The 27,400-nt window shown below is 32.0% G+C and overlaps 3 protein-coding genes across 13 annotated transcripts; all 3 read left to right on the top strand.

Annotated features, from left to right (window-relative positions):
• The first annotated feature begins 181 nt into the window (after positions 1–181).
• Positions 182–3,901, top strand: LOC110619191 (transketolase, chloroplastic). Its single transcript, XM_021762464.2, has 7 exons — positions 182–834; positions 1,055–1,145; positions 1,424–1,529; positions 1,615–1,897; positions 2,163–2,311; positions 2,397–2,553; positions 2,704–3,901. Exons 1-7 carry the CDS (start codon positions 304–306, stop codon positions 3,673–3,675), a joined length of 2,289 nt encoding a protein of 762 aa, XP_021618156.1. The 5' UTR covers positions 182–303; the 3' UTR covers positions 3,676–3,901.
• A 2,004-nt stretch (positions 3,902–5,905) lies between these two features.
• Positions 5,906–10,344, top strand: LOC110618561. 11 transcript variants are annotated; one of them, XM_021761713.2, is made up of 6 exons: positions 5,906–6,004; positions 6,143–6,205; positions 8,060–8,120; positions 9,404–9,583; positions 9,671–9,767; positions 9,907–10,344. In XM_021761713.2, exons 4-6 carry the CDS (start codon positions 9,435–9,437, stop codon positions 10,234–10,236), a joined length of 576 nt encoding a protein of 191 aa, XP_021617405.1. In that variant the 5' UTR covers positions 5,906–6,004; positions 6,143–6,205; positions 8,060–8,120; positions 9,404–9,434; the 3' UTR covers positions 10,237–10,344. The 11 variants fall into 11 exon arrangements, with proteins under 11 accessions (XP_021617405.1, XP_043814560.1, XP_021617404.1 ...); XM_043958625.1 differs by having other exon boundaries at positions 7,972–8,120; XM_021761712.2 differs by having other exon boundaries at positions 5,907–6,050.
• Positions 10,345–13,018: 2,674 nt separating this feature from the next.
• Positions 13,019–23,648, top strand: LOC110618434 (probable lysine-specific demethylase ELF6). The gene is made up of 7 exons (XM_021761564.2): positions 13,019–14,582; positions 15,273–15,351; positions 16,085–16,152; positions 17,147–17,297; positions 18,192–18,769; positions 19,656–19,835; positions 20,673–23,648. The coding sequence occupies exons 1-7, from the start codon at positions 13,418–13,420 to the stop codon at positions 23,405–23,407; spliced, it is 4,956 nt and encodes a 1,651-aa protein (XP_021617256.1). The 5' UTR covers positions 13,019–13,417; the 3' UTR covers positions 23,408–23,648.
• The last annotated feature ends 3,752 nt before the right edge of the window (positions 23,649–27,400 follow it).

The raw sequence follows: 27,400 nt of genomic DNA, 5'->3' as shown, positions 1-27,400 counted from the left end.
TATTTAAAGTACACATAAGTAAATTAAAATTTACTCACTAATTATATATTTTTAATATGTTATTTCATTTTATTTTTCTATATTTTATCTCTACAATTTTATCAGTTCTCTGCATGTATGACAATTGTAATCAGAATAACTCGAATTGATTCCTACTCTTCACTTTGTCACATTCTTTGACAAACACGTCTGACCTTCCAGGAGATTGCCACATCAGTCCATCACCTTCAATTCTCGCCTCAACTTCCCTGCAGCCATTGCACCACCACCACCACCGTGGCTCCATCGTTTTTCGCTCTCTCCATGGCTATCTCTTCCCTTCTTTTGAAGTCCTATTTTCCTCTCATTTGCACCAAACCATCTCTCAACAACAAAAACAACACACACTCAAATTCATCCATTCTGCATATTTCCTTAAGAACTAACCCACCCCACAGAGCCACCACTCGTCTTTCTAATACCCACAGGCTTTCCTGGCAGAATGAGCTTAAAAATGCATTTCAACAACCACCCAGTAACCAAAACTTAATAGAAAACTATTCCATTGATCAAATTGATAAGATTGATGATGAGTCCTTCCAGAAATTGGTTGACAAGAAATGCGTGGACAATGTAAGAATGCTTATAGTAGATGCTGTGCAAAATGCAAAGGCAGGTCACCCTGGCATGGCCATGGGGATGGCAGAGGTTGGGTATTATTTATATAGGCATGCTATGAGGTATAATCCAAGAAATCCCAAGTGGTTCAATAGGGATAGATTCGTTTTGAGTGCTGGACATGGGTGTTTGCTCCAGTACGTATGCCTTCATCTTGCTGGGTTTGAATCCGTTCAGGTATCGGCTAATCATAAAATATACATCTCTCAATTTAATTTTCCTGTGTAATGTTCTTGAACAAAAATGATTGAAACATTGATCCGCATATGTAAATCAATTGTTTCATCTTGGAGCTAACCTTTAGACAGAAGACCTAATATTGCATTAGTCCTATGTATATTTGGGGTGGAGGGTTGTAATTTATTTTATTCTAATTTCTAAGGCGTGTTTAATTCAGATAGAAGACCTAAAGAACTTGTGTAAACTTGGGAGTCGGACACCAGGTCACCCAGAGAACACAGTTACAGATGGCATTGAAGTCACCACAGGTACAAGCTTACATGCATTCCTGTTCCCTCTCCTTGCCCATTACTTCCCCAAAATTGATCCTTCTGATAACTTTTACATGGACAGTTTATATGGTGGATTTTGATTTTTAACGTACCTATAGATGTAACTTTTGCTGTTGACTCATGGCTATAATTAAGGAACAATCTGCTGCCACTTTATACTTGTTTCTTTAGAGTTTGTAGTAGTGCTACTTGACTAATCTGCAGTTGTGGGATTTTGGAATGTACTAAGTTTACAAATCTAACTTTTAAAATAGGCCCTCTTGGACAAGGTGTAGCTAATGCAGTTGGTCTGGCACTAGCAGAAGCTCACTTGGCAGCTCGTTTCAATAAGCCGGATTGCGAACTTGTTGATCATCGGGTGTTAGTATATAAACTTGATAGTTTGTTAGGATAAATTAACATATGCACAGAATATTTGTGTTATGTCTCTGAGCTTGTGATGTAGATATTGCATCATGGGTGATGGGTGTGCCATGGAGGGAATATCACATGAAGCTGCATCTTTGGCTGGCCATTGGAAACTCAACAAGCTTACACTAATTTATGATGATAACTGCAATACCATCGATGGACCGACTAGTCTAACATTTTCTGAAGATATATCTGCAAGATTCAGGGCTCTTGGTTGGAATGCAATTACAGTAGACAACATACATGACAATATGGGTTCGATCGAGGATGCTCTTCTCTCCGCTTTGAATGAGACTAGAAAACCAACTTTCATCAGGGTCTGTGTTCTTGCAGGACCATGTTATCTACTTTTTACCTTTCATTCTCTTCTTTCAAATGGCAGGACCATAAATTTATTTATTTGCTTTGCCAAAAAGAAAGACAATTTACTCGCATTTTTGTGCTTGCAACCTTTAATTTGTTGCTGATAACTTACCAAAATTCTTCGTGGAGCTTCCAGGGGCAGCCACTGGCATGATTCATTAGCTAAAGATGAACCAATATTTATTGCAAGAGCACTTATGATCATCTTAACTTTTATAGGTGAAGACTTTGATAGGGAGATTGTCCAAAAAGGAAGGAACATTCAAGTCTCATCATGGTACCTTTGGTGAAGATGATCTCGAGGAAATGAAACGAAAACTCAAATGGGAAAATCAAGAGCCATTCCATGTTATCCCAATGGTTTATAGGTTTGGTTTATTGAACTTGTCATTGTTTAGCAAACATTTTCTTTCTAAAAAAATATTATCTCAAACATGTAATATATTGCTACAGGGAAATGCAGATTCAATCAGACCAGGGACAAAAATTGGAGAGGGAGTGGTTCTCTAAGCTAGACTATTATAAAAGCAAGTATCCTCATCAGGAGGCTGCAGAGTTTGAAGTCCTTCTCAATGGTGGTCTGCCTTCCAACTGGGAAAGCTGCTTGCCGGTAATTTGTTACTGTACAAGACTGCATAATTGGAGATGCTTCTTTTTTTCTGAACAAATTAAGGACTACTATTATTTGGTTACCAACAATATATTTGATATAGAATTCCCAAAAGCCAATTTCTGTGATAATATTGTTCTTTCTCAACAGAAATGGTCTATGTCAGATTCAGTAGATGCTACTCGAGGATACTCCGAGAAGTGCTTGACCGAGCTAGCTAAGGTGCTTCCGGGACTGATCGGTGGGAGTGCTGACCTTGCTTCATCTAACAAAGTCTATCTTCATGACTACCAAGACTTCTCTGTGCCTCACTCCCCTTCAGGCCGCAATATACGCTTTGGAGTTCGAGAGCATGCAATGGCTGGAATTTCTAATGGAATTGCATTACATGGAAGTGGATTAATCCCATTTGCAGCAACATTCCTTACATTCTCCGATTACATGAAAAATTCAATCCGACTTTCTGCTTTGAGCCATGCTGGAGTACTCTATATCATGACTCATGACTCTATCGGTCTTGGAGAAGATGGTCCAACCCATCAGCCTGTTGAGCAGCTTGCAGGCCTCAGAGCAGTGCCGCGGCTTCTAGTTTTCAGACCGGCAGATGGGAATGAAACTGCAGGAGCATACAAAGTAGCCATTAGAAATAGAGAAGTACCTAGTGTCATTGCATTGTCAAGGCAAAAAGTAGCAGCAAACCTAGAAGGAACATCTGCAAATGAAGTTGAAAGAGGAGGATACATAGTAAGTGACAATTCTGGTAGAAATATGCCAGAGATTATATTGATAGGAACCGGAACTGAACTGTGCCTTTGTGAAGGGAGTGCCAAGATGCTAAGGGAAGAAGGGAGAAAGGTAAGGGTGGTTTCACTTGTTTGCTGGAGACTTTTTGACAGGCAGCCGGTGGAGTACAAGGAGCAAGTATTCCCACAGGGTGTTGCGAAGCGCATCGGTGTGGAGGCCGGATCTCCACTTGGTTGGAGGGAGTATGTAGGCGGGGAAGGTCTGGTGATTGGGGTGGAGGAATTTGGGGCTAGTGGAGCATATTTGGATACGTTTAAGAAGTTTGGTTTCACTGAAGAGAATGTAACAAACGTTGCTAAGTCATTGCTTGAGAAATAGTTCAAGAACTGTAGTTGCATAGGAAGAGAGCAAGTCCATGGCAATAATCCAATGATGATAGAGCTAGTCAAGGAGTAGTTTGGTGGGGATTTGAGTTCGAGTTTCTTCATATTTTCTTTCTTACCAAGCAGGCTAATTTTCTATTGTGTAATCTACTTGTTGTATTTGGTTATTTTGCTTCATTTGTATAACAAAAGTAATAAAATAGAAAAGGATATTTTTGGATTATTGCCACAGAGTGACTTCTGTTTAAAAAATTACAAAATTTTTCAAACATCATTGGTTTCCCTCATTTTGTTCCAAACCAGTCAAAAGACTTGTGGTTTCCCTTAATAGTTTCAACCCCATTTTCTCTTTATATAAGTACTCATTAAAGCTTCACTTGCTAATCTTAAACACCCTCCAAGGAAAAAGAAAATGAGAATGGGCATGAAGATGACGAGCATAGGCATAATAATGTTGATAATGGCGTGTACAAGCAGAAGTACAGAGCTTACAGGATGTGCAAAGCAATGCATGCCTTCATGTCTTCAGCAAACACAAGCATCTGCTGATACTTGTGCTAAAGCCTGCTCTGATTCCTGCAATGCAGTTGGAGGAAGTAGTGCTAGTGCTAAACATGCTACTGATGCTTTTGCTTTTGGGGAATCGGAAGTTGCGGTTGATGGCCTTAAACCAGGAAATCAATAGATTGATTTTTCATATAATTTTTCTTATCTTGTTATTGATAATGTTGTTAACTACTGTTTTTTTTTATAAATATATGTAATGTTAACAAAAATATGTTTCAATTTTGTGAGGTTAGATTCCAAATATCATTTGATTTTTTTTCCCTTCTAGCACTTAAGAATAGACGTCGAAATTTTTATGTATCTAACATTTTTTTAAATTAAAGAATTTTAAGTAACGTATTGAAATACTTACAGATTTAATTTGATATTAAGTATATCTGAATAAATTTGAGAGATTAAATGCGCAAGTATTTAACCATATATATCTCCATATAAGTTACCCATTTTTTGAATTTTTAAAGATTAAAAATAATTATATTTTGTAAAATTTATAAAGGATTTGATTTTTATATTGTATAAAATTTAGGGGTATAATAGTTATAGTTTTATAAAGGTTAGGTATAAAGTGTTAATAAAGAAAAAATCAGGGACTTTTTGTGTAAAGTATATGGGTCAAAATTAATGTATTTATGATGACTTTTTGAAGAATCATTATTATTAATTGATGTCATTTTTCTTGTAATATTAATAAAATCGATTATAAAATGTTATTGTAAAATAAAATCACGAAATAAAAATTTAATATATTAATACGATTCTATTTGTAGAAAAATGAAAATTGGATATCATAATACTTGATTTTTTATTGAAATTCGCCCTCTTTCAAAAACAACGAAACTTTATGAAAAGTTGTATTAATAAACTCGATCCAATTAATCTCCATTATAAATTATATACATCCTTACATAATTCTGAAACTTTTATAAAATATATATTTTATCCTTAGTTTTAAATTTAAATATAAAATTTTATTTTAATAATAAAATAATTTATTTAATCCTAATTTGTCTCTATATTTATATAAATTGATGTGTAAATATTATAATTATTTATATTTTTAATAGTATAATTACTTATATTTTTAATATTATAATTATTTATATCTTTTATAAATTAAAATATTTATTAAATATTTTAATATTTTATATTAAGCAATAAAATAACACATATTTTTTTATAAATAAATCTCTAATATTTATTTAATTTAATATTTTACATTATGCAATGAAATAATAAAATAAAAATCAACTCATTAATCTTGCTCAGATATGCATCTAGATTTAAACCAAAAGATCCCCTTTGATCTAACTTTCCTGAGTGATTTTTTTTATTTAATCGAAAAAAAAAGAAATGACAGATTTTTATTTTATTATTTTTCACATATATTAAAATTTAATAAATAAAAATATTAATTTATAAATATAAATTTATTATTAATTATAATATTTAAAAATTAATTTTAATTGAAAATATAAAATTTAAGAGATTATTTTTTTAATTAAACAAAATTTCAATAATTAAATTGATAAATTTAAGGTGATTTTATTACATATAAAAAAATAAATTATAATTTATTTTTTAATGCTCAATTAAAATTTTAATGCACACATTTAAAATTTTCACAAAATTTAATTCAGAATATATAATTTTTTTTCGGAGCAAAGCTCAAACCCCGTTTTTTCGGTCTCTCCAAACGAAGGCAAAACCGGTTTTTTCCAAATGAAGTAGCAAATCCACGACATCCTCTCCGCCTCTCAGTCTCTCTCTCTCTCTCGCTCTGTCTCTTCTCTTCCGTCGCCGGTGGTACCTGATTTTTGCAGGTTATCTTTCTGGTGGTTTGTGTTGATAAGTTGTTGATTTGATATTCTTTGGGTCTTTTTCTTTTGATTTTTCAGGTTAGTCTTTAATTCCTCATCACCCTTTATTGCTACTCACAAATTGAGATTTCGTCACTGCAGGTTAGTGGCTTGCGATTGTTAATTTTATTTTATTTATATTTTGACAATCTCTCAACTCTTTTAGCCAATGTAGGATGTAATGCCTTTATGCTTAGTTTTATATATAAAAACAATTTGCATTTAAGATATTGTGGGCTAAGATAAATACGGAGAAGAGAATGAAATTGCATTTAAGGAGCTAATTCTGCTCCTGCATACCCAACTTGAATTGCTGTTGAAATTTAGAGCAATTGTACTGTTTTTGAGAAGGTATGGTTAGCTTGCAATTTATTGATAATTAATAGGAAGTTTTTGTTTTTAACTATGAGTTTTGTGTTTTCAACAATGCATGAAAGTGAAACACATGAACCATTAGCCAATGATCTACTGAGAACCAGTTTGTTAGAAATTATTATTTTGTTTCACTTGCATGAAATTGCATTGCGTGGGCTTATGTTTTTTCTTGAATTTTTTTATTTGGTAGTATATGCTTTCAATCATGAGAATTAGGTAGTTTCTGATATTGTCTATTTATTAATATGATGTTAATTTTTAGTCACTGTTGTATGAATGAATGCAGAAATTTGTGTTTTGAGATTTTAGCATTTCAGGCTTAGCTATTGAATTAAAAAAAAAATGTTTAAGGCATGGTTGTAGACATGTGTTAGAGATCCTTAAATCTGCGATTGAACATAATGTGACCATGCTGAGTTGAGTTGATATAGTGTACTATTTTGAACTCAATTTGTTTCAAAAGCTTAAGGCTCCATTCTTATTTATTAACCAATACTTGGTTGAGTATTATTCTTCATATTTGGGCATAAAACTAGAACTCTGCACTGTTGTTTCATAAGTTACTTGACAGTCCACTTGATTACGATATTTTGTGAGTCAAGTCTGAGTTGCTTGGTTCATTTACACCCGGGTTTTTGGGAGGTAGCCATTTAATTGAAGGTTTTCTTAGAAGGCCAGTAAATATACCGCTCTGATGATTGGGGTTTTGCATATCACTATATTGGTTTAAGAGCTGTATGATAAAATAACAGCAGCAATTTGATAACATGGTTGAAGTTTATGCTCTTAGGCGTAACAAGAATATTTGGAATCTGACCTAGAGTTAGTGGAGATAAACTTTTCTTGACTAACAGTTGTTTTCGAATTGTAAAAATTCAGGGTGCCTTTCCAAAAATAAAACTTAGGCTGATGCAACTGGAAAAGGGTTAAAGTTGTAGGTCCTTTTCATATTTTGGAACGTAAAGTTCTTATTGTTTGCAGGTATTAATTACTTACGCAGACATATTTGATGCACTTTTGTGCGGTTGTACCAAGTTTAGAAGTGGATTAGTTTGAGCGTGATCATGTGGATTAGTTTATGCCAAGTTTATCGGTCTGATATGGATTAGTTTGAGTATGACCATGATGAATACCTTCAGAATAAAATATGTTCTTGGTTGAGACAAGCATGCAAATTAGATCACATGCCAGTCCTGTTTTAGATCATATGCAAATTAACAGTCATGCACTTGATCTTTAGATCAAGTTTCTGTACATTACGGCTGAAATAATATTATCAGTAAAGTTTCAGACACATTCACCATTGAAGTAAATGTTCCTACGTTAATATGCAGCAGATATGTCTTTTTTTTTTGACCAAGCAAAATTGACTTGTATGTGTACTCCCAAAGCTTTACCTCTATAATTATATTCCAATAACTGAATAAATTTTATCCTGGAAAAGACCAGTCAATCTGTGTGTTCTCAGTATTAATTTTTACTGTGCAATGCAGCTTTAAAGTCAACAAAACTAGTTCTTTCATCATATCATGGGTACTTCTACTTTCTTTTTTTGACTAAATGTTAAAAATCATCGTCAAGGATTTTCTGCATCATCAAATAATGGCAATGGTTTCGCCTTTCTGTCTGCAGAATTAAATATGTAAGCATATTCACATCAAATCCTGTCTGTTTATTAATGTTTGAATTATCATCCTACAGCTTTAGATTACTTTTTTAACATGAGACCCATGTTCTTGATAAAAAGCTGCAAAATTTGTCGAGGAAAAATTGAAAAAAAAAAGATTTTGAAAGAAGATTTCAATATTGCTTCAAAGCTTATGTATTAGCGAAAGTGTTTAAACATGAATAATAAATTCATCACGGATCTAACAGAAGAATCATTAAAAAGTATTACATCATACTCTTTATTTTACAAATAGTTATAGGTTTCACACTATAAATGATGTTGCTAACCAGTCCACGATGAATAGTGATATTTGTATTCAAGGATTAGCGATTATTCCAATTACTATTATGGTATTTTGACTGAAGTGGTTTGGCTAGAGTACCTTGTATTACCAATAAAGAGAATACTCTTCAAATGCAAGTTGTTTGATTTAACTCCAAATATCGATATGGAGTCTCACAAATAGTACAACTTAGTAGATATCAATAATTGGTAGAGATTAAATAAATATGAATTGTTAATGAAACATCCTTATACTGCCGGGAGAAGGGACAAGGCGAATTGGTGTGTGATATGCTAAGTGAAGCCAAAATTCACTGCCTTGGTGCTTAAGTTAAACTTGACAAACTAAATGTTGGACCAAACATTTCAATCTATTTCTTCAAATTGATATAAATATAGAAGAACAAGTTAAAAATTTAGATTATTCCTTTAATGAATCCTAGAATATTGAAGCTATTGAATAAGAGAAACAACCAGGTGAATCATATCTAAGTTCTTTTAATGGAAATCGAGGATGAAGATGGACTTGTAAAATATGACGATGATAGCAATGTATTTCTTTTATGAAATTTGCAATTATTGATATTTTTTCAATAGAATTTTTGTTATGAAATTTGCAACTATTGATTTTTTTTCAATAGAAAATATCATTGTGTTGGAATTTAATTAAACATAAAATGCAATTTGATTTTTGTTTACCTTGTCCTACTAATTGACATTTAAATGTAACTTGATTTAACATACTATTTTTAATTAAAACGTGATGTGTAGATTTGAGAAAATGAGATACTTGTAGAATGTACTATCCATGTTGAGTTGTTGATAATAAGTATGGGGATGTTCATTTTGAGAGGATTCCTTGTCCAACTACCTATACATTCGGGATAATTCTTCTTAAAATTTTACTTGCCTTTTAATTACATATATGGTTAGAAACGGGCTCGTTTTAGTAAATACCCATAATTTGAGTGCAGGAACTCGTTCAACATCCTAAGGGAGCATTAGATGGCGCAATCACATTCATCAGTTCACTCTGATGCTGAAGAAGTTGGCCCAGGGGATGAAGTTGCTGGCTCATATGGGTCCCAGCCTGTGTCTTTAACTAGGAATGATCCTATGGGGCGACAAGAGATACAATTACGTGAAGGAAGACTGTGAGTTTATTATTAATACTTTCATTTATGAAATTTATTTGTAATACATATAACATCTAATAATATTATATTTGTTTCTCTATTTAGGGTTCTTATCGATCAAAATGGTGGTGTTGTAGATGCTTTTGGACCATCCATCGATACAGGTGGATCGATTGGTCATGCTGAGACATCTGATAGATTAGTGAGTATCATTTTTATGTCAAATTTCATAACACCCTATACATACAAATTGATTATGTTGTAATTACAAAATGTTTTTGAAATATATGGTATAAATTATTAGTATTATTTTATTTAAATATTTTTTGGTTTATATATAGGATGTTGGACAAGAGATGACACAGTCAACTGAAAGTATTAATGATAACCAAATATATATAGATGTTGTTGGAAGTAATAAAAAACGGAGAATACATGGTCATGGCTCTCAAGTAGCACAACCCTCTGGTGCATCTTTATCAAGTGAAGCACAAAATGCTGCTTTACTACAACGAATTAAGAAATTGGAGGAACAAATTGAAGTTGATAGACAAGAAAGGAGGGAGCTGAGGAAGGAGTTCGATGAGTTCAAGGCCTCTATAATGGAGCTGATAGCTAAATTAGTCAGTAGTTTACCAACTCTTTCACCTTCTATACCACCTCATAATTGATGTTCCATGTACTTTTAAGATTAGTCTAAGAGATGTTAGTATTTGTTTTATGACATATATTTGTAGCACATCAAAATTGAAATAGAGTTTAAGTTAATTGTTTTATCAGTGAACGTGCTGTGATATAATAAAATTAAATTTCATAATAATTATTATTATTATTTAAATACTTGTTAATGCATGTTACTAGTTTAAAAAGTTTACATTTTAAAAAAAGTGTTTTTAAATTATCATTGTAATTTTTTTGTCATCTGTGATTTTCAAAAATCAGCAAAATACTGGAACATCAGCATCTCCAGTGATTTATGCCTTGATGTAGCTATTTCGTCAGATATGAACTTTCATCTAATGAAATTAACGACGACCAAAAATCCATGTTCATTTTATCATTTGAAGTTTGTCGGTTGAATTATAACTTGTGGGTGACTCTGAGAATCTTAAAGAGGCAAAAAATTTACACTGCAGAAATAACATCTTGATGAGATGCAACTTGGTTCATGAAGATCAAATTATTTCTACTTTTCCATATATTCCACAACATGTAAACCAACAGAAGAATCATATGTTGCTCTTGACGATGGTGCGACGGATATAATAAAAGCTCAAGCCAATAATCCACTAGAGAGTCACCTTGTATGAGAGAAGAGCGAAGCATGAGTGGTGAATGTATTCAGATACGCATAACTCTTGGACAATTGAAGAATAGGTGAACTAAAGACTGCTTCTCACCACAAAAGGCACATTCCACTGGAAAGGAAGATATTTTGCCATTTAGTTGTTCATTTGTAAGTAAACGATCCTGCAGGAATTTCCACATGAAGATTGTTAGCTTTAGGGGTAGCTTAAGATTCCATAATCCTTTCCACATGTCTCTTGACCTATGGGAAGAAGAAGATCCAGGTTCTGCTCGGATAGACATCTCCTGTTCTTGCTTGAGTTTAGCTGTCCAATATCCAGATTTCACCGAGTAGATTCCTGAGGTTGTATGATGCCAAATCAATTCATCTTCCTTTGGAAAGAATATTGCCAATCTCCTTATGGATGATGCCAAATCAATTCATCTTCCCTTGGAAAAATGTTGATTGGAACGGAAAGAATATTGCCAATCTCTTCTTCCATAAATACAGCTTGTAGGTTGCATAAATTCTAGAAATTGGACGAATGACTGATTAGCTGTGAGCCCTAAATGATGGAGGGGTCGGCATCAAATTAAAATATTTTGTATAAATTTTAACCACAGATATTTTTTTATTTTTAAATATAAATTCTATTCGACACATAAATAAATATTAAAATGTCAAATATTTACACATTTTTAAAAATTTTATTCAAATATTTTAATATTAACAATTTACTCCAAAATTAAAAAATTATATAAATTTTATTCAAATTTAAAATTACACTTTAAAAAATATATTTTTTATTATGTGATATTATATTTAATTTTTTTATTACTAAATACGGACTCATTCCACATTTAAATAAATATTATCAACCTATAATATTAATTAATATATATTTTAATTAATTACCATATATTTTTAATATGTAAAACTCATTTCTTCTCTGTTTCCACAAATTATAAATTTTTAAATATAAAGATGATTATTTCGAGAAAGTAAAATGAGAATATGAATGATTTAATTTGGATTGTTTTTTATCAACTATATCATCGCTAATAATATTAAGTAGAAGAAAAATAAAAAATCATAGTAAAAAAAAGAAAAATAAAAAAATAAAAATAGATAAGAAATGAAATAGAGGTTAAAAATATTTTTAATTAATTAAAATAATATTTATTTATTAATTATGGGTTACAAAGTTTACATATGTATTAAATAGATCACATCGTTTAATCCAATATAATATCACATAATAAAAAACACATTCTCTTATTTAAATTTGAATAAAATTTGTGCAAATCAAATTAAAAGTAAACACCTTTTAATCTAATTTTAAATTAGGATGACATTTACATAAAATATATTAATTTTAAATTAAATTTTTAAAATTAAAATATTTGAGAAAATTATTAAAATGTATAAACGTTTAATTTTTAAAGGTCAATTACCTAATATTTATTATATATTGGCTAAGTATTGAAGGGATGTTAAACCATCAATCCCTTCTGCCACTTAAAAGATATTTTAGCCATTAAAAAAAGATTAAATCTTAAGTCAATAATTAACTCATGAAAAATAATTACTTTTATTAACGAAAGAATAACTTTGTTAGACAAAAATTTAAATTTAAGAATTAGTTGAAAATTTAATAAGAGATTACTTTATAATTTTTATTAAATTTTTTTAATTTTTAATTAAATTTAAATATTAATAATATAAATTAAATTTAAATTCAGATAGAATAATTTTCACAAGTATTTACTCATATCTCTATACTAAGTAGCATTTAAAATCTATTTAAAAATAAAGGAAAACGAAAATTAAATTTAAATTCTTGAAATAGAATGAAATGCCTTTATTTGGGCGGACTAAGCGCTCTACGCAAAATTTACCTTTTTTTTTTTTTTTTTTTTTTTCCGGAAATGCAAAATGACTTCATGCATACTCTCAATTCATCGGTGGTTGGGCCGTACACCGGCAAATAATCCTATCATACCATTATTTTTTGTCAGTGCTCACTGCTATCATGCGCTGGTATTACACATCGGAGCTTTATGTTTCGCGCTAAAAAACCAGCAAAAAAAGAAAACCGCGACGGACAAGAAAACTGTGCGTTATGTTCATTTTAAATACGTTAGCAGAAGCTAGTGTAGGTTGCTAACATACGCCGGATAAGAAATGTCACTCAAAACCTAGACAAATATCCTAATTCTCTCCCCACTCGCTCTCCCTCTTTTGCGTGTGGTTTCTTTGAAGAAGTGAAATTCAAAAGGGTCTCGTGGAGTTCAACAGGTTCATTTTTCTTGTTTTAAATTTACCTTTTTACATTCTATCTAGTTTGTCAATTTCTTCAAGATGGGGTATCTTCAATTACTAGAGAAGTAAAAAAAAAAAAAAAAAAAAAAACATTTTACAGTTTCGCCCATAGAAAATCTTGAATCTAGGGTTTAGATAAGCTCTGCTTTTCTGCTTCAATGATAAGGAAATGCTGTATAATTGAGCTTCAGTTTTTGTTGTATATTTTCTCCCTCAAGTGGGTATTCTGAATCTTTGTTGAAATGGGTAATGTGGAAATACCCAAATGGCTTAAAGACTTGCCCTTGGCCCCTGAGTTTCGGCCTACTGATACTGAATTTGCAGACCCAATTGCTTATATATCGAAAATTGAGAAGGAAGCTAGTGCTTTTGGTATATGTAAGATTATACCACCCTTGCCTAAACCTTCCAAAAGGTACGTTTTCTTTAACTTGAATAAGTCCCTCTCCAGATGTCCGGAATTGGGTGATGTAGATTTGTCAAATGCTTCTTCTTCAATGAATACGGGTTTAGCAGATTGTGGTAATGAAGGGGGGGTTAGAGCTGTATTTACGACCAGGCATCAGGAATTGGGTCAAGGTATGAAGAGAACGAAAGGGATGGTTAAGGAGGGCACCCAACTCAGTGTTCATAAGCAAGTATGGCAAAGTGGGGAAATTTACACATTGGAACAGTTTGAGTCCAAGTCCAAGGCTTTCGCTAGGAGTTTGTTGGGCATGATTAAGGAGGTTAATCCATTGGTTATAGAAGCATTATTCTGGAAAGCAGCTTCAGAGAAGCCTATCCATGTGGAATATGCAAATGATGTGCCTGGGTCAGCTTTTGGAGAGCCAGAGGGTCAGTTTCGGTATTTTCATAGACGAAGAAGGAAGAGGGCATCATATAAGTCCTATCGAAGGAGTACAGAAAGTTCTGATTTCCAGAAAAAGGAAATGAATAATGTAAATAATTCATGTAATGATGAAATTAAGGATGCTACTTGTAAGAATGACCCTAGTACATCCTCAGGACCAATATCTGGATCATCTATTACTTCTTCAACCTCGAGTTTGGAGGATAATTTGAGATCTTCTAAGCGAAAAAATGTTAATGCTATCACTGATATGGAAGGTACTGCAGGTTGGAAACTTTCTAACAGCCCGTGGAATCTGCAAGTAATTGCACGCTCACCTGGGTCAATAACACGTTTCATGCCAGACGATATCCCAGGTGTTACTTCCCCTATGATTTATATTGGTATGCTGTTCAGTTGGTTTGCTTGGCATGTTGAAGATCATGAGCTTCACAGCATGAATTTTCTTCATACTGGCTCTCCAAAGACTTGGTATGCGGTTCCTGGAGATTATGCATTTGCATTTGAGGAAGTTATCCGTACTGAGGCTTATGGTGGCAGTATTGATCGCTTAGGTATTTCACTAATTCACATGCATGTTTATATTTCAAATTGTTTGCTTATTGTTTAAAATTTTTCATGCAGTTCCTCTTTGATGAAGGGTTTAAACTTTTTTCCTTGGTCTTTTTATAGCTAAAATAAAACCATGTTCAAGAATCCTTATTTTTATTTTAACGGATGATTCAGATGCATTCTGTTCAACGATTCCATCTTCCTATTAATGCTATTTTATTTATTTACAAGTAGTGATAATTCAATCTTAGAAGCTTCTTAATCTGTCTGTCAAATTTTATCCTGCTGTTACCTAGCCATAGTTTAGGTGGCTGAGTGACCTGCATACCTTCTAATGACTGCCTAGATTATGATGCTTAACTCCATGGTCTCAGATTGGTTAAGTGACTAAATTTTGGTCTGCAAATAAGTTCCTGGCCATAGCTGAAGTGACTATGTCCTGCGACTTAAATCTCGTAAAAGAATATTCTTGCACTTAAAAATAATTTTTCCTTGCACTGGCACAATGTTTGAAGAAGTATGACTTAGTTTGGTTTGTATTTGTGGCACAAAGTTTTCCAAGTTCTTAGTTTGTAAATTATGATGATTTCGGTATTCTTTATTTCCTTTCTTTTGATGAATTAGTTTGTTAAAATCTGAAATTTGTTGAACTTTTTTATTTCCTTCATAGCTGCTGTTTGTTTTCCTTCCAGGTGCTTTGACCTTGTTGGGTGAGAAGACAACCCTTTTGTCACCTGAGGTGGTAGTTTCAGCCAGCATTCCTTGTTGTAGGTAGGTATTGGGTGTGAGAGAGTGTCTGTGTGTATGTTTTGTCCTTTCTTTTTCCCTTACTCTCTCTCTCTGAGCTTTGACGATTGATCTCTCCTGCTCTTCAAAAAAAATTTATGTTGTAAATTTCAAAATTACCATGTGATTTATGACCATGACATTTAAGCAACTGATTTTTTTAAAAAAAAAATCATTTTAGTACCATGATGTCTGATTCATTGTCGCTTTAGCACCAGTTTTTGCTGACATGTTAAACTCATACGTATGCTCTTGCATGGATGGTCACATGACATCAGTTGAGTGTTCATTTAACTGTTATTACTTGGTCTTTAGGATAAAATTATATTAGGGGTAAAAGATACGGAAAGTTCTATTCCTTCTCTGGACATATAAAGATCATTAATTTGGCAGTTCTTTTTATCAATGAGTTGTTTTATGCCCTAGGATGCTATTTAAAGATAACTGAATAAGTTTAGTTAAAATAGCACTAATGTGACAATATATGAAATCTTGTGGCACTAAAATGGTGAGAGAAAAAAGAATTGTTATGTTATTCAGATGTCAAAATAAATCACAACTAACTTTTTTTATGTCTTCCATTTATATAATTATTTTTGAATATGAATGTGGGGTTTATTCTTGGAAACTTAATCTTGTGTGATACTGAAGAGTGAACTTGGTGTTTTCAGCTGATTATGTTGAAATTATTTTCATTCTTTTCCTGATTTTCCTTTAGGTTAATACAGAATCCTGGTGAATTTGTTGTGACTTTTCCAAGGGCTTATCATGTAGGATTCAGCCACGGTAATTATTCATTGTTTACTCAGGCTTATAAAATTTTATGAAGCATGTTGTTACTATGAACCTGAGCTCAACACAATGCACTTACTGTGCAAACACACATAATATATGGCATTTGCTATGAGGAGAAAATAAATGTCCAGTATAACCTGATTTATGATGTGGAAATGTGAAAAGTTTTAGATCAAATATTTTTCCAGGATGTTATTGATCCATTTATGTAAGCAGCAATGGTTTCCATTCGTTCATGGGTGGGCACCTGTCTCCCCTGTTTGTAGTCAATAAGTCAATTTTAATGCACTATCATATCGAAGAATGCTTTGTTAGACATTCTCTATTCTTCTTAGGATACTTATATTGGGGATTTTAAGTCTTTGGAAACTTAGCTTAGATATAGTAGAAGTTGATCTAGTTGCCATAAGCACCCACAAAGAATACTGGTGACTGTTTTAATGTACGAGTCATTCAAAAGAGTGATAGAAAATGACACGAGAAGTTTTAATAACCTTCATAAAATGTTAAAATAATATATATGTGTGTGTGTGTATGTATTGAAGGAATTATAAGTTTTTTAAGTATTTGCATTTGGAATACTTGGAAGACTGGGTGGCTTGACCCTTAGAATTTTGGAGATGTTTTTCTATTGGGATGATGGGGAAGCATTATGTTATTGTAAAAGGAATGTATAAATCTATGACTAATGCACTTCCACACGTATCACCAAAGTAAATAAATAAGTGCAAGGTTCTTCCATCATAATTCATGTATATCCATACTCTTACTCTGATATTCCTTTGTAAAATTTATTCTCCCTTCTGCAAAGGATGCCTGTGATTAAATGTTGCTCTTCTAATATTTGTTGTACTTCTGGATTTTTTTGCTTGGTTTATATTTCTCTTGTCATTTTAAGGTAGTCAGCTATTATCCAACTGTGCTGAACCCTTGATTTTCTACTCCCTTCATCACATTCTTTTTTTCCCCTTCATTATTATAACAGGTTTTAACTGCGGGGAAGCGGCTAATTTTGGAACTCCACAATGGCTTCAAGTAGCTAAGGAGGCTGCAGTGCGCAGAGCTGCCATGAATTATCTTCCCATGCTTTCCCATCAGCAGCTGCTATACCTGTTGACTATGTCTTTCGTTTCAAGGTATGCATATTATTCACTGTAAACAACCCTCTAATAGCTTATGAAACTTGTTCCAATTAAATTTTTGATGATTCTCCTAAAATGTTTGCTTATTTTAATGAAATGGAAGCTTTTTTATGCCAATGGTATAGTTGAGATGAATATTTATGTGGAAATTGAGCAGGATTGTTCAACTATATTGCTTTTTCTAATGGTGTATAAGAAAAATGCTAATCAGGATCAGAAAATATGATAAGCATCTTGCATCTCCTATATGCATCATATACGTAAAAATGCTGCATGATTGTACAGTTTTTCTATAATACCATGTTTTTGTGGTCTCTAAAGTATTTCAAGGTCTATAATGTATCATTTTTTAATTCATCTCATAATTTATTATGTATTTGATGTGTAGTTTACTAGAATTGAATGCTTCATTGTCAAGTTTGATGCTTTCACAGGCCTACCTGTTCATGCAGTCATCTGTGCATCACATAATACTTGATTGAGGTATTGATTCTTGATAGTTGGTCTAGCTGGTGGAATTATCCGTTAAACCTCTGTGCTTCTAGCTGTCTTTTAGTTCAATCAGTTTCTCAAATTCCATTTGAAATAAGTTCATTCCAGAGACAGTTGGGATTAATCTGTATTATCATAATTAATTTGACTGGTATTATAATGCAATTATCATTGCGAAGGTGAAAAATGTCTGGCTAAATTGTTGAGTTTAGGACCTTGTTGAATGAAAATAACTTTATGCTGCATTGTGCTGGGAGTTTCTATAAAAGAACTTTTGTGGCAACACCGGCATGCTAAATTTACTAGATTATATTTCTTTGCTAATTGCATCCACGAAGTTATCAAGTGGTACGAGCAACTCGTCATTTCTCATCTCTTAATTTGTTTTAATGCCAGAGTACCTAGATCACTGCTACCAGGTGCTCGGAGTTCTCGTCTTAGAGACCGCTTGAAAGAAGAAAGAGAATTGTCAGTGAAGAAGGCTTTTATACAAGATATGTTGAAAGAAAACAGTATTTTGTCTGCTCTTCTTGGGAAGGATTCCACTTACAATGTGGTAATATGGAACGCTGATTTGTTGCCTTGTGCGAGTAAAGAGTCTCAATTGCCTAATTCTGTTGCTACCATAGCAGAAGAAAATGTTCTGCATACTCATTCTGAAGATAAAAGTAATGCTATTGGGAATGATCTGTTAAAGGAGATGAGTTTGTATATGGAATCTCTCAATGATCTATATGTGGATGATGATGATGATTTGTCATGTGATTTTCAAGTTGATTCAGGAACATTGGCTTGTGTGGCTTGTGGGATCCTTGGTTTTCCATTTATGTGTGTGGTGCAACCGTCTGGGAGGGCATCAATAGAACTTCTTCAAGGGGATCATCCTTTGGTTCAAGAAGGATCAAGGGTTGAAAATTTTGACAGTTATCATTCCTCTGCAGCCTGTGATGGCTCTATCAAGTGCTCTGTTCCAGGTATTAGGTTAACATACTTGTCTGTTGCTTCTTTGTTATCTTCAGTTGGTCCCTTTGCTTTTCTTGTTCTCACTTACTCATCATGCAATTGATGTTGTTTCCCCTTTTTTTCCCCAATTCAATTCATAATACACACCAACATTGCTGTGATGGATCAGAACACCAAAAGATAACTCCTTCGGTCCATCATATTTTTTGTAAATCAATACTTCCTTTCTTTTTTTTTTCCTTCTAAAAAAATTACAAATCAGGACTTGAAACTCTGAAATTTGTATTCTACACTTAAATGCACTTAATATGGAGAAAATTGTTGCAAGATTTTTAACAATGTCTCAAAGGCCTGAAAGAGTTTCCTGATATTCAGAACTAATTTGGGGAAAGTCAGGTGGAGACTTCTACCACCTACTGCAACTAATGCTAATTGTTTCCATTATCTTTTTTTTTATATATATTTTGTTTTATATTTCACTTGACTATGAACTTCAGTTGGGTGGGTTACATTTTATGTTAATTTGAGCAGCTTTTATATGTAAATTTCAATGCTGCTAGTTCTATTTCTGATTTATGATACTGTCTGCTAGTTGTGCTAGATACTCAACTGCATTGCAATAAAGTATGCAAAAGACAGCCCTCTTTGTTTTCCATGTTGTACTTCATGGAGATGCACTAGCTGACTTAGATTTGATAAGGAATTGTGTCATACATGTTTCATGCAGTGTCTTTAATTTTTGCATATGGTATGAATAATAGGAAGGTACTTGAAGAAATAATTATGGGTCTGAATGGAAGCATATGAAGTGATTCATTTAGGCTGTTTATCTTTTCTCTTTTGAGCCTCTTCATGTGCTAAAGTGAGTAAATGTTCGTTTTATACTTGCTTCTGCAGACAATCTCCATCCTGTTTCTGACCTTTTTCTTCCACTGACAAATCTGCCGATGCCCAGAGGGTGGGATAATTCTAGTAAATTTCTGAGACCTCGGATTTTCTGCCTGGAGCATGGTGTGCAAATTGAGGAGATGTTGCAGTCTAAAGGTGGAGCAAACATGCTTGTAATTTGCCATTCAGGTGAGATTGGCTTTTGAATGTCTGTCCTATTGTTCAGTAAATTGAGATTTTAATTTTCTGCAAATGCATTATACACAGTCCATTCGTGTTATTAAGGTGAGAGTAACACTAAGGTGACCAGGTACCCTATGGCCTTAGGTGAGGATGAGGCAAGGGTCTTTATGAATTGAGGCACATTAGCCAATATATAGATTTATTTATATGTACACATACATGCATATAAAGATATGGAAAGTGGTAAAGCAATTAAAAAAAATTTCATGTTGCTGCTATATAGAAACAAAGTAGCTGCCAGTGTCAGCCAGTGTCATGCTGCCATTTTGGGAAGGGAATAAGGGAGTGAAGAAGAAAAGAAGAGGAGAGGAGGAGGAGGAGGGAATAGAAGAATAGAGAAAAAAAAAAAAGAACTGCTGCTGCACCAGATCCAGCAGGGAGGGGGAGAGAGAGAGAGAGAGATAGAGGAAGGGAGATACCTGCTGCTGCTGTTAGGAGAGCAAGAGAGAGGAAGAAAATAATCTTTTTGGCTTCTGGCTGCTGTTTGAAAGAGATGGAGAGAGGCTAGGGTTTCTCTTTTGCCATTTAAAAGCATAAAAAAAAAACCATTGCTTCAGTGAGGCTCTGGCTCTTGTTGCCTGGCTCCTCAGTGGCCAGGTGGCTGCCTCTATGCAGAGCCTTACCTCAGTCAGGCAAGGCAAGGGGGTGGCGCCTCACCTTGCCTGGTGCCTTTTACAACACTGTAGTACATATATGACAATTTTTCTCTGCTTTTCTTCATGTGCATCCGTTTTGAAAATTGTTAAGCAATTTATTCTTATTATTTATTTTAAAATCCTGTAGATTATCAGAAAATAAAGGCACATGCTGCTGCCATTTCTGAGGATATTGGTACTCCTTTCAATTACAATGAGGTTCTACTAGAAAGTGCATCCCAGGAAGATCTGAATTTGATATGTCTTGCAATTGACAATGAAGACCATGATGAATCTGGACAAGAGTGGACCTCAAAAATGGGGATCAACTTGCGGTTCTGTTTAAAGGTTAGAAAGAATGCTCCTTCTAGTAAGGCTCAGCATGCTTTAGCATTGGGCGGATTATTTTCTGATGGAAGCAGTTCAGATTTCTTAAATATCAAATGGCAATCCAGAAGATCTAGGTCAAGAACCAAGTTAAATTGGCCTGCTCACTGTAAGCCATGTCAGAATGTTAAACCAAATAAAAATGATGCATTGGGGAAAAGGTCAGGTAGAGTCAATATTGAAAAGGGACAAAAACTCATTCAGTATACAAGAAGGAAGTACAAGGTGAAAATAGATTGTTCTTCAAATTGGAGTCAATGCTGCCCTGGGAATCATGTAGTGGAAGAAGTTTCAGTTGCTAATTGCGAGGATCTTGTGAAGCATACTGGAAAAACATGTAAGATTGGTCCCACTGTTGAGATCAGTGGAAGAGATTCTGCAGGATTAGATTTCTCTCCCCTTGGAACGTCTGGGGTGCTGCATGAAGTTAAGGTGCTTGAAGCAACTGGCAATATGAGCTTGAATTCTGCACCTTTACATGTTGCAGGCTCTCTTCTAACTGCTAATGTAGCTGTTGAACACACGGAGAAGGTTGAGAATCAAACTTTGGAAGAATCAAATGGCTATGAGATTGTATGCAATACAGCAGCATGTGGTAATTTGGAGATGCAGCACAAAGAAAAGGTCACAGGAGGAACCAGTGAGGTTGAGGATTCTAATGCCATCGAATGCCTTAGTCCATGTGTGGTTCCAGATGACAAAAGATCTGGAGTGCAAGAAGAGCATCAAATAATGGAAAAGAACAACTTCAGGAATGAGACATATAATATGGTTTCTGAAGGACAGCACAAGTTCCTGGCTAGTAGAGATGTTTTGGAAAATGAGGTTACCGATCTTGCTACCGCAGCAAGTGTACATGCTTGTGCGCCTGTGGGACAAATGGAGAACTTAGTTGTAGAGCAATCTAGCATGAATTGTGAGGTTTGTGATTGTGCAACTCTGGACAATGAAGTGCAAGTAGCTCTTCAAACTACAGGTAAAAGTACAGGCAGCCGAAGCATTTTATATGATGACACACCAATAAATCAGCTTGGTGCCTCAGGGGAAGAGATGGCTGAATTTTCACAGGGGACCTGTTTCTCAAAAGATAAGTGTTATGGATTCAATAAGCTGCAGCATGAAGTTCAATTTACTGGAAGAACTAATGTAGAGGAACTCATTCCAATTAATGCTAGATTGGTAAATCACCCAAATCAGGTTTCTGAGGATGAATTTTCTGAAATTTTCAGGGACCCCTGTGATTCAGTCAAATTGTGGGATGGTGCAACCTCAGAGAATGTGGTGCAGCAGGCAATTGAGGCGACAAATGAAAGCAAAGCAGAACATATCTCGTTTTCTGTAGCACAAATGGAAATAGATCAGCCTACTATAGCTTCCACGGAAGGATTTCCTGAAGTTATTGGAAGGATCACAGCTAGTAAAGACTTGTGCACTACCACTATGTCAAGTTCTGATTCTAAAAAGGTGTTAAAAATTCCAACTGCTAACACAAGCAGTGTGGAAGAACTAGTCCTACACTCCCCTACTCAAATGCAAGACACGAGCAATATGGAAGATCCAGCTGAAGAATATTCTGAAGCTCCAAGAGAGAAATATGCCTCTGAAGACACTGTAGGTGTCAATTTAGACACTGAAGTCCAGCAGGAAATTCACTCAGATGATGGGATGAATAAAGATGATGAAGGGCCTCAAATATGTGAGACTACAAGTGCAATTGACAAGGAGGAGCATCTTTCTGGCCGAGTTACACAGATAAATCAGAGTAATCCAGACCCATTTACAAAATGTTCTACAACTGATGAAGAATCCTGCACCGAGGAAAATATGCTGAAGGGACAAGAAGTTTGTTCATCTTGTGAACAGGAAAGCATCAAATCCACTGTGGTGGAACCTGGATCAACTGCTGGGAAGGGCAGAAAAAGGAAAAATGAAGTTGATCAGTTAACAGACAAAAAGTTAAATTGCAATGGCTTTATTAAAAGCCCATGTGAAGGATTGAGGCCAAGGGCTAGGAAAGATGCAAGAAGTAGAAATGGGATCAATATCAGAAAATCAGCTCTGGATAATCCACCAAGAAAAAAGGCCAGAAAGCCGTCTGATGTTTCAGTTCCTTGCACAAAAAAGGAAGAAATCACAAAGAGATCTCACAAGTGTGACCTGGAAGGTTGCACCATGAGTTTTGAGACAAAGGCAGAGCTACAGTTGCACAAACGGAACCAGTGCCCGTACGAAGGGTGTAGGAAGAGATTCAGCACCCACAAATACGCAATAATTCATCAACGTGTTCATGAAGGTGATAGACCTCTCAAGTGCCCATGGAATGGTTGCTCCATGTCATTCAAGTGGGCATGGGCTAGAACTGAGCATATACGCGTGCATACCGGAGAGAAGCCATACAAGTGCAAGGTCGAAGGCTGTGGCCTTTCTTTCAGGTTTGTATCAGATTTTAGCCGGCATAGGAGAAAAACAGGACACTATGTGAATACACCTGCCTGAAGATTTGTTGTATTCAGGCTGGAATCTGTATTATATGGAAAAGGGGAATTGGATTTTGGGGGCCAAAGAGGCCTACAGAATCATGTATAATCTCGAGCATTCCACATAGAGCTAGGCTAGAGTTAGACTGATCCTTTTGTAGGCAGGCATTGTCCAATTATTTGTATGCACTGATAGTTGAAAACCCTGTTGTGTTTTTGGCTGTCTAGATCATTCAATACTATTTTCATTTCAGTACAAACCAGATAGCTCTTCTGGAGAAACTTCATGACATGCTTCTCATTTTTATGAGACCTGCATTCACCGCTACAAAAATAGATCTAAGAATTATTGCATTATATACTTTAAATATAATCTTAGATCAATAGCAATAGTTTAAAATACGTTGTTGAGGTTTATTTATTTTTTTATAATGAATAAAGAATATAGCATTATAAAAAAATATATTTAAAATTTTATTTTTATTAAATATAAAATATATTATTGTATATATTGAAAAATTAATTTTTTCTAATAATTTTAAATTATAGTAATATTAAAGCGGCACTATTGTAAGTGTAGTAGTTTGGCTATCATTTCAGGTTGGAAAACAAATGGTTTGGAATTGGCTATTATGGTTTTGCCAATTTATACATAGAATTACTTTAATTTCTGATTTTGAATCAAACTTGAAACAAAAATGGATTGATGTCTTTCATGGCGTGGGTAAAGGAGACTGTAGATTTGGCCTGTGAACAATTGGCTTCCTTTAGATTGACGGGTTGGTCAAATGTTCTGCACTTGCTTATTTTTACGATGTCCCTTTCATGTTAAATAATATTGTATTATACTGTGAGCTGAAAATTAAAACTGAATTTTTGAATTAATTTAATTCAATTAGTTATTTTAATTTAAACAGAATATTACTCATTTCTAATTATATATATATATTTATTAATTTTTATATAAATTATTATATCATTATTATTATTATTATTCATTTTTATAATAATCGATTTAATTATTAAGAGTGAATTATATTTATAACTTTATTTATAAAAAAATATATAAAAGTTAATAATAATTTTTAGACAATAATAATTAAAAAAAAAGCCAAATAAAAGAAAATTTTTACTATAATATTTTTCTTATATCGAGATTGTATTTTATTGAATATGATATTAGTGTATGAATTAAAATTCATTTTAAAAAAAGCTCATTTCAATTATGAAAAAGAATATAAATAATTTGATAATAAAAAATATTAGGTATGTTGTTCCTTTAATTATTGATTATTAAATTTTTAATTTTAAAGTGAAACGTTAATATTTATTATAAATGAATATTTGGATTCTGGTCAATTAAACTGAAATAATATTATTAAAATAAATTTAATTTTAATAATATTAAATTATTAAATAATAAATTTAAATTTAAAACATGATTGTAGGATAATAAGTGATAACATAATTTAATCATATGATTCAATATTTAAAAAGAATACTAAAATAATTATAATAATTTATGAATAGATTAGTTTTCATTTGAGTTAAAAAATAACTGATAATAAGTTTTAAATTTAATTAGCAGATGATATTAAATTATTTTATAAAAGTATATAAAATATTATGAATTTATTATTATTTTAAATATCAAATAATTTTGAATCAATTCAAATTTAATCAATGGATAATATTAAAATGTTAAATAATTTAGATAAATATTTTTAAATATTACAATGAATTAATTAAAAAATATAATTAACGTTAATATCAAAATAAATTAGTGGAAATAATATAAAACTGAAAAATTAAAATAATGATTTTAATATATTATGTAATGTTAAATATATTTTAAAAATTAAACTAAAAGTACATTTTTTTTCCTTTTAAATTGATTTGTAATCAAATTGATTTAAACAATAAAAAAAATGAAAATTGCTTTCACCTGATAAAGCTGAAAATTTGAAATAATGATTTTAATGTGTCATGTAATATTAAATATTTTAAAAAATAAATATTAAAGCTTTTTTCCTTGTTGAATTTTATAAAAAAAAAATTATTAAAAAATTTGAACTCAAAAATTATTTTAAAAAATATAAGAATCAAACTCTACCACCTAACATGTGGTATAAGTATTTTCTCATAAAGAAATAAATATAAATAAAGTTATTTATTTTACTTTTCATAAATATATTATATTATTTAAAACTATTTTTTTTTAGTTCTGTCGCTTAAATAGTGAGATTTTTTTTTATTTTTTAGTTAATTGATTATTGAAAATTAATTATATTATAAAAACTTATTAATATTACATAAAAATTATAATTTTATAATAAGTACAAAAAACATGTAAAATACTTTTAGTGAAAAATTGCATATATAAAAAGTGCCAATAATATCTTTATGTGCTAAAAATAATAATAATAATAAATTTATTGATAATCTTTATTTTAATTATTTAATATCTAAATATATTTATTAGTAATTTATTTTAATATTTAATTATTATTATTACTAAATTTAATGTTTTATTATCATCTTAATAAATCGGATAGTATTGTTAATTACCTTTGTCAAGATTAATAAATTTAAATTATTATTAAATTTAACAAAACTTTTGTTTAATAATAATAAATTTAATTTGTTATTGTCTATTAGACATAAATTTTAGCAATGATAATTCTTTAAATGAAGAGATTGAATTTTAGATGCCAATTTTATAAATTTTATTTAAAATTTAATTTAAGTAAAATAATATCATAAATAAAAATTATAGAAATTTCATAAAGTAAAATACTTCTCATATAACATAATTAAACTCGTATTTACAGACTTAATATGATAATAAGTATATTTAAATAATATAACATATGTTATATTATACGGATTTTTAAAAATTTAGATTAAATTATAAAATAATAAAATTTTTTAAATTTTTTATATCTATAATTTTCATCTATGTGCCATAATAACATTAACATATGTTGCATTACCATATCAGCAAAATACACCACCCTCAATTCCAGTTTTAAGCTTGTAATAAAGTTTACCGTTTTACATAAATTTATCAATTTTTAAAATTTTAAATTAAATTATATATAGCAAAAATTTTAAATTTTTATATAAATAAATCTAAAATAATTCATGTGGTATTCTCATGTCAGTCAAATAAAATTTTACTAATTGACTTATAAAATTGATACAATTGAAATAAACTTTATAATTTTAGATAGTTTTATTAATTTTTAAAATTTAAATTAAATTATAAAATAATAAAAAAATTTAAAATTTTACTACCATTTCACCTGGCTTTTAATATAGGAAAATTTATAATTTAGTCCCTAAATATTGTCATTATTAATAAGTCAGTCACTATATTTTTAGAAATCTATTAAAATAACCTTATGTTTTCTTTCCGTGAACAAAATAGTCTTTTCGTCCTCTTTTCTGTTAAAATTAGATAAAGGGGAGAGAGAAAATTTTTAAAATCCAATTTTACCCTCAAATAAAATCCTTTATTTAGTCCTTGGATGTTATTACTATTAACAAGTTAGTCCTTATATTTTTAAAAATCTATTAAAACGTTTTTATTTTTTTTCATATCTATTAAAACGTCCTTATCGTTTCTTTCCGTCAATAAAATAGTCCCTATCTTTTCTCATATATATTAAAACGTTCTTATCGTTTCTTTCCGTCAACGAAATAGTCCTTCCTCATCATTTCTTTCCGTCAACGAAATCGTTCATCTCTATATTTTTAGAAATTTATTAAAACGTCCTTATCTTTTCTTTTTGTCAACAAAATAGTCTCTATCTTTTCTCACATATATTAAAACGTTATTATCGTTTCTTTTTGTCAACGAAATAGTCCCTATCTTTTCTTTTCTTCTCCTTCTCCGAAAAAGAAGAAGAAGAAGAAGAAGAAGAGAAAGAAGAAAAAGAAGAAAAAAAGAAGAAAAAAAGAAGAAAAAAAGAAGAAAAAGAAGAAGAAGAAGAAGAAGGAGAAGAAGAAG

The sequence above is a fragment of the Manihot esculenta genome, chromosome 7 (assembly GCF_001659605.2).
Source record: "Manihot esculenta cultivar AM560-2 chromosome 7, M.esculenta_v8, whole genome shotgun sequence".
NCBI lineage: Eukaryota > Viridiplantae > Streptophyta > Magnoliopsida > Malpighiales > Euphorbiaceae > Manihot > Manihot esculenta.
This window is presented reverse-complemented; position numbering and strand designations above follow the sequence as displayed.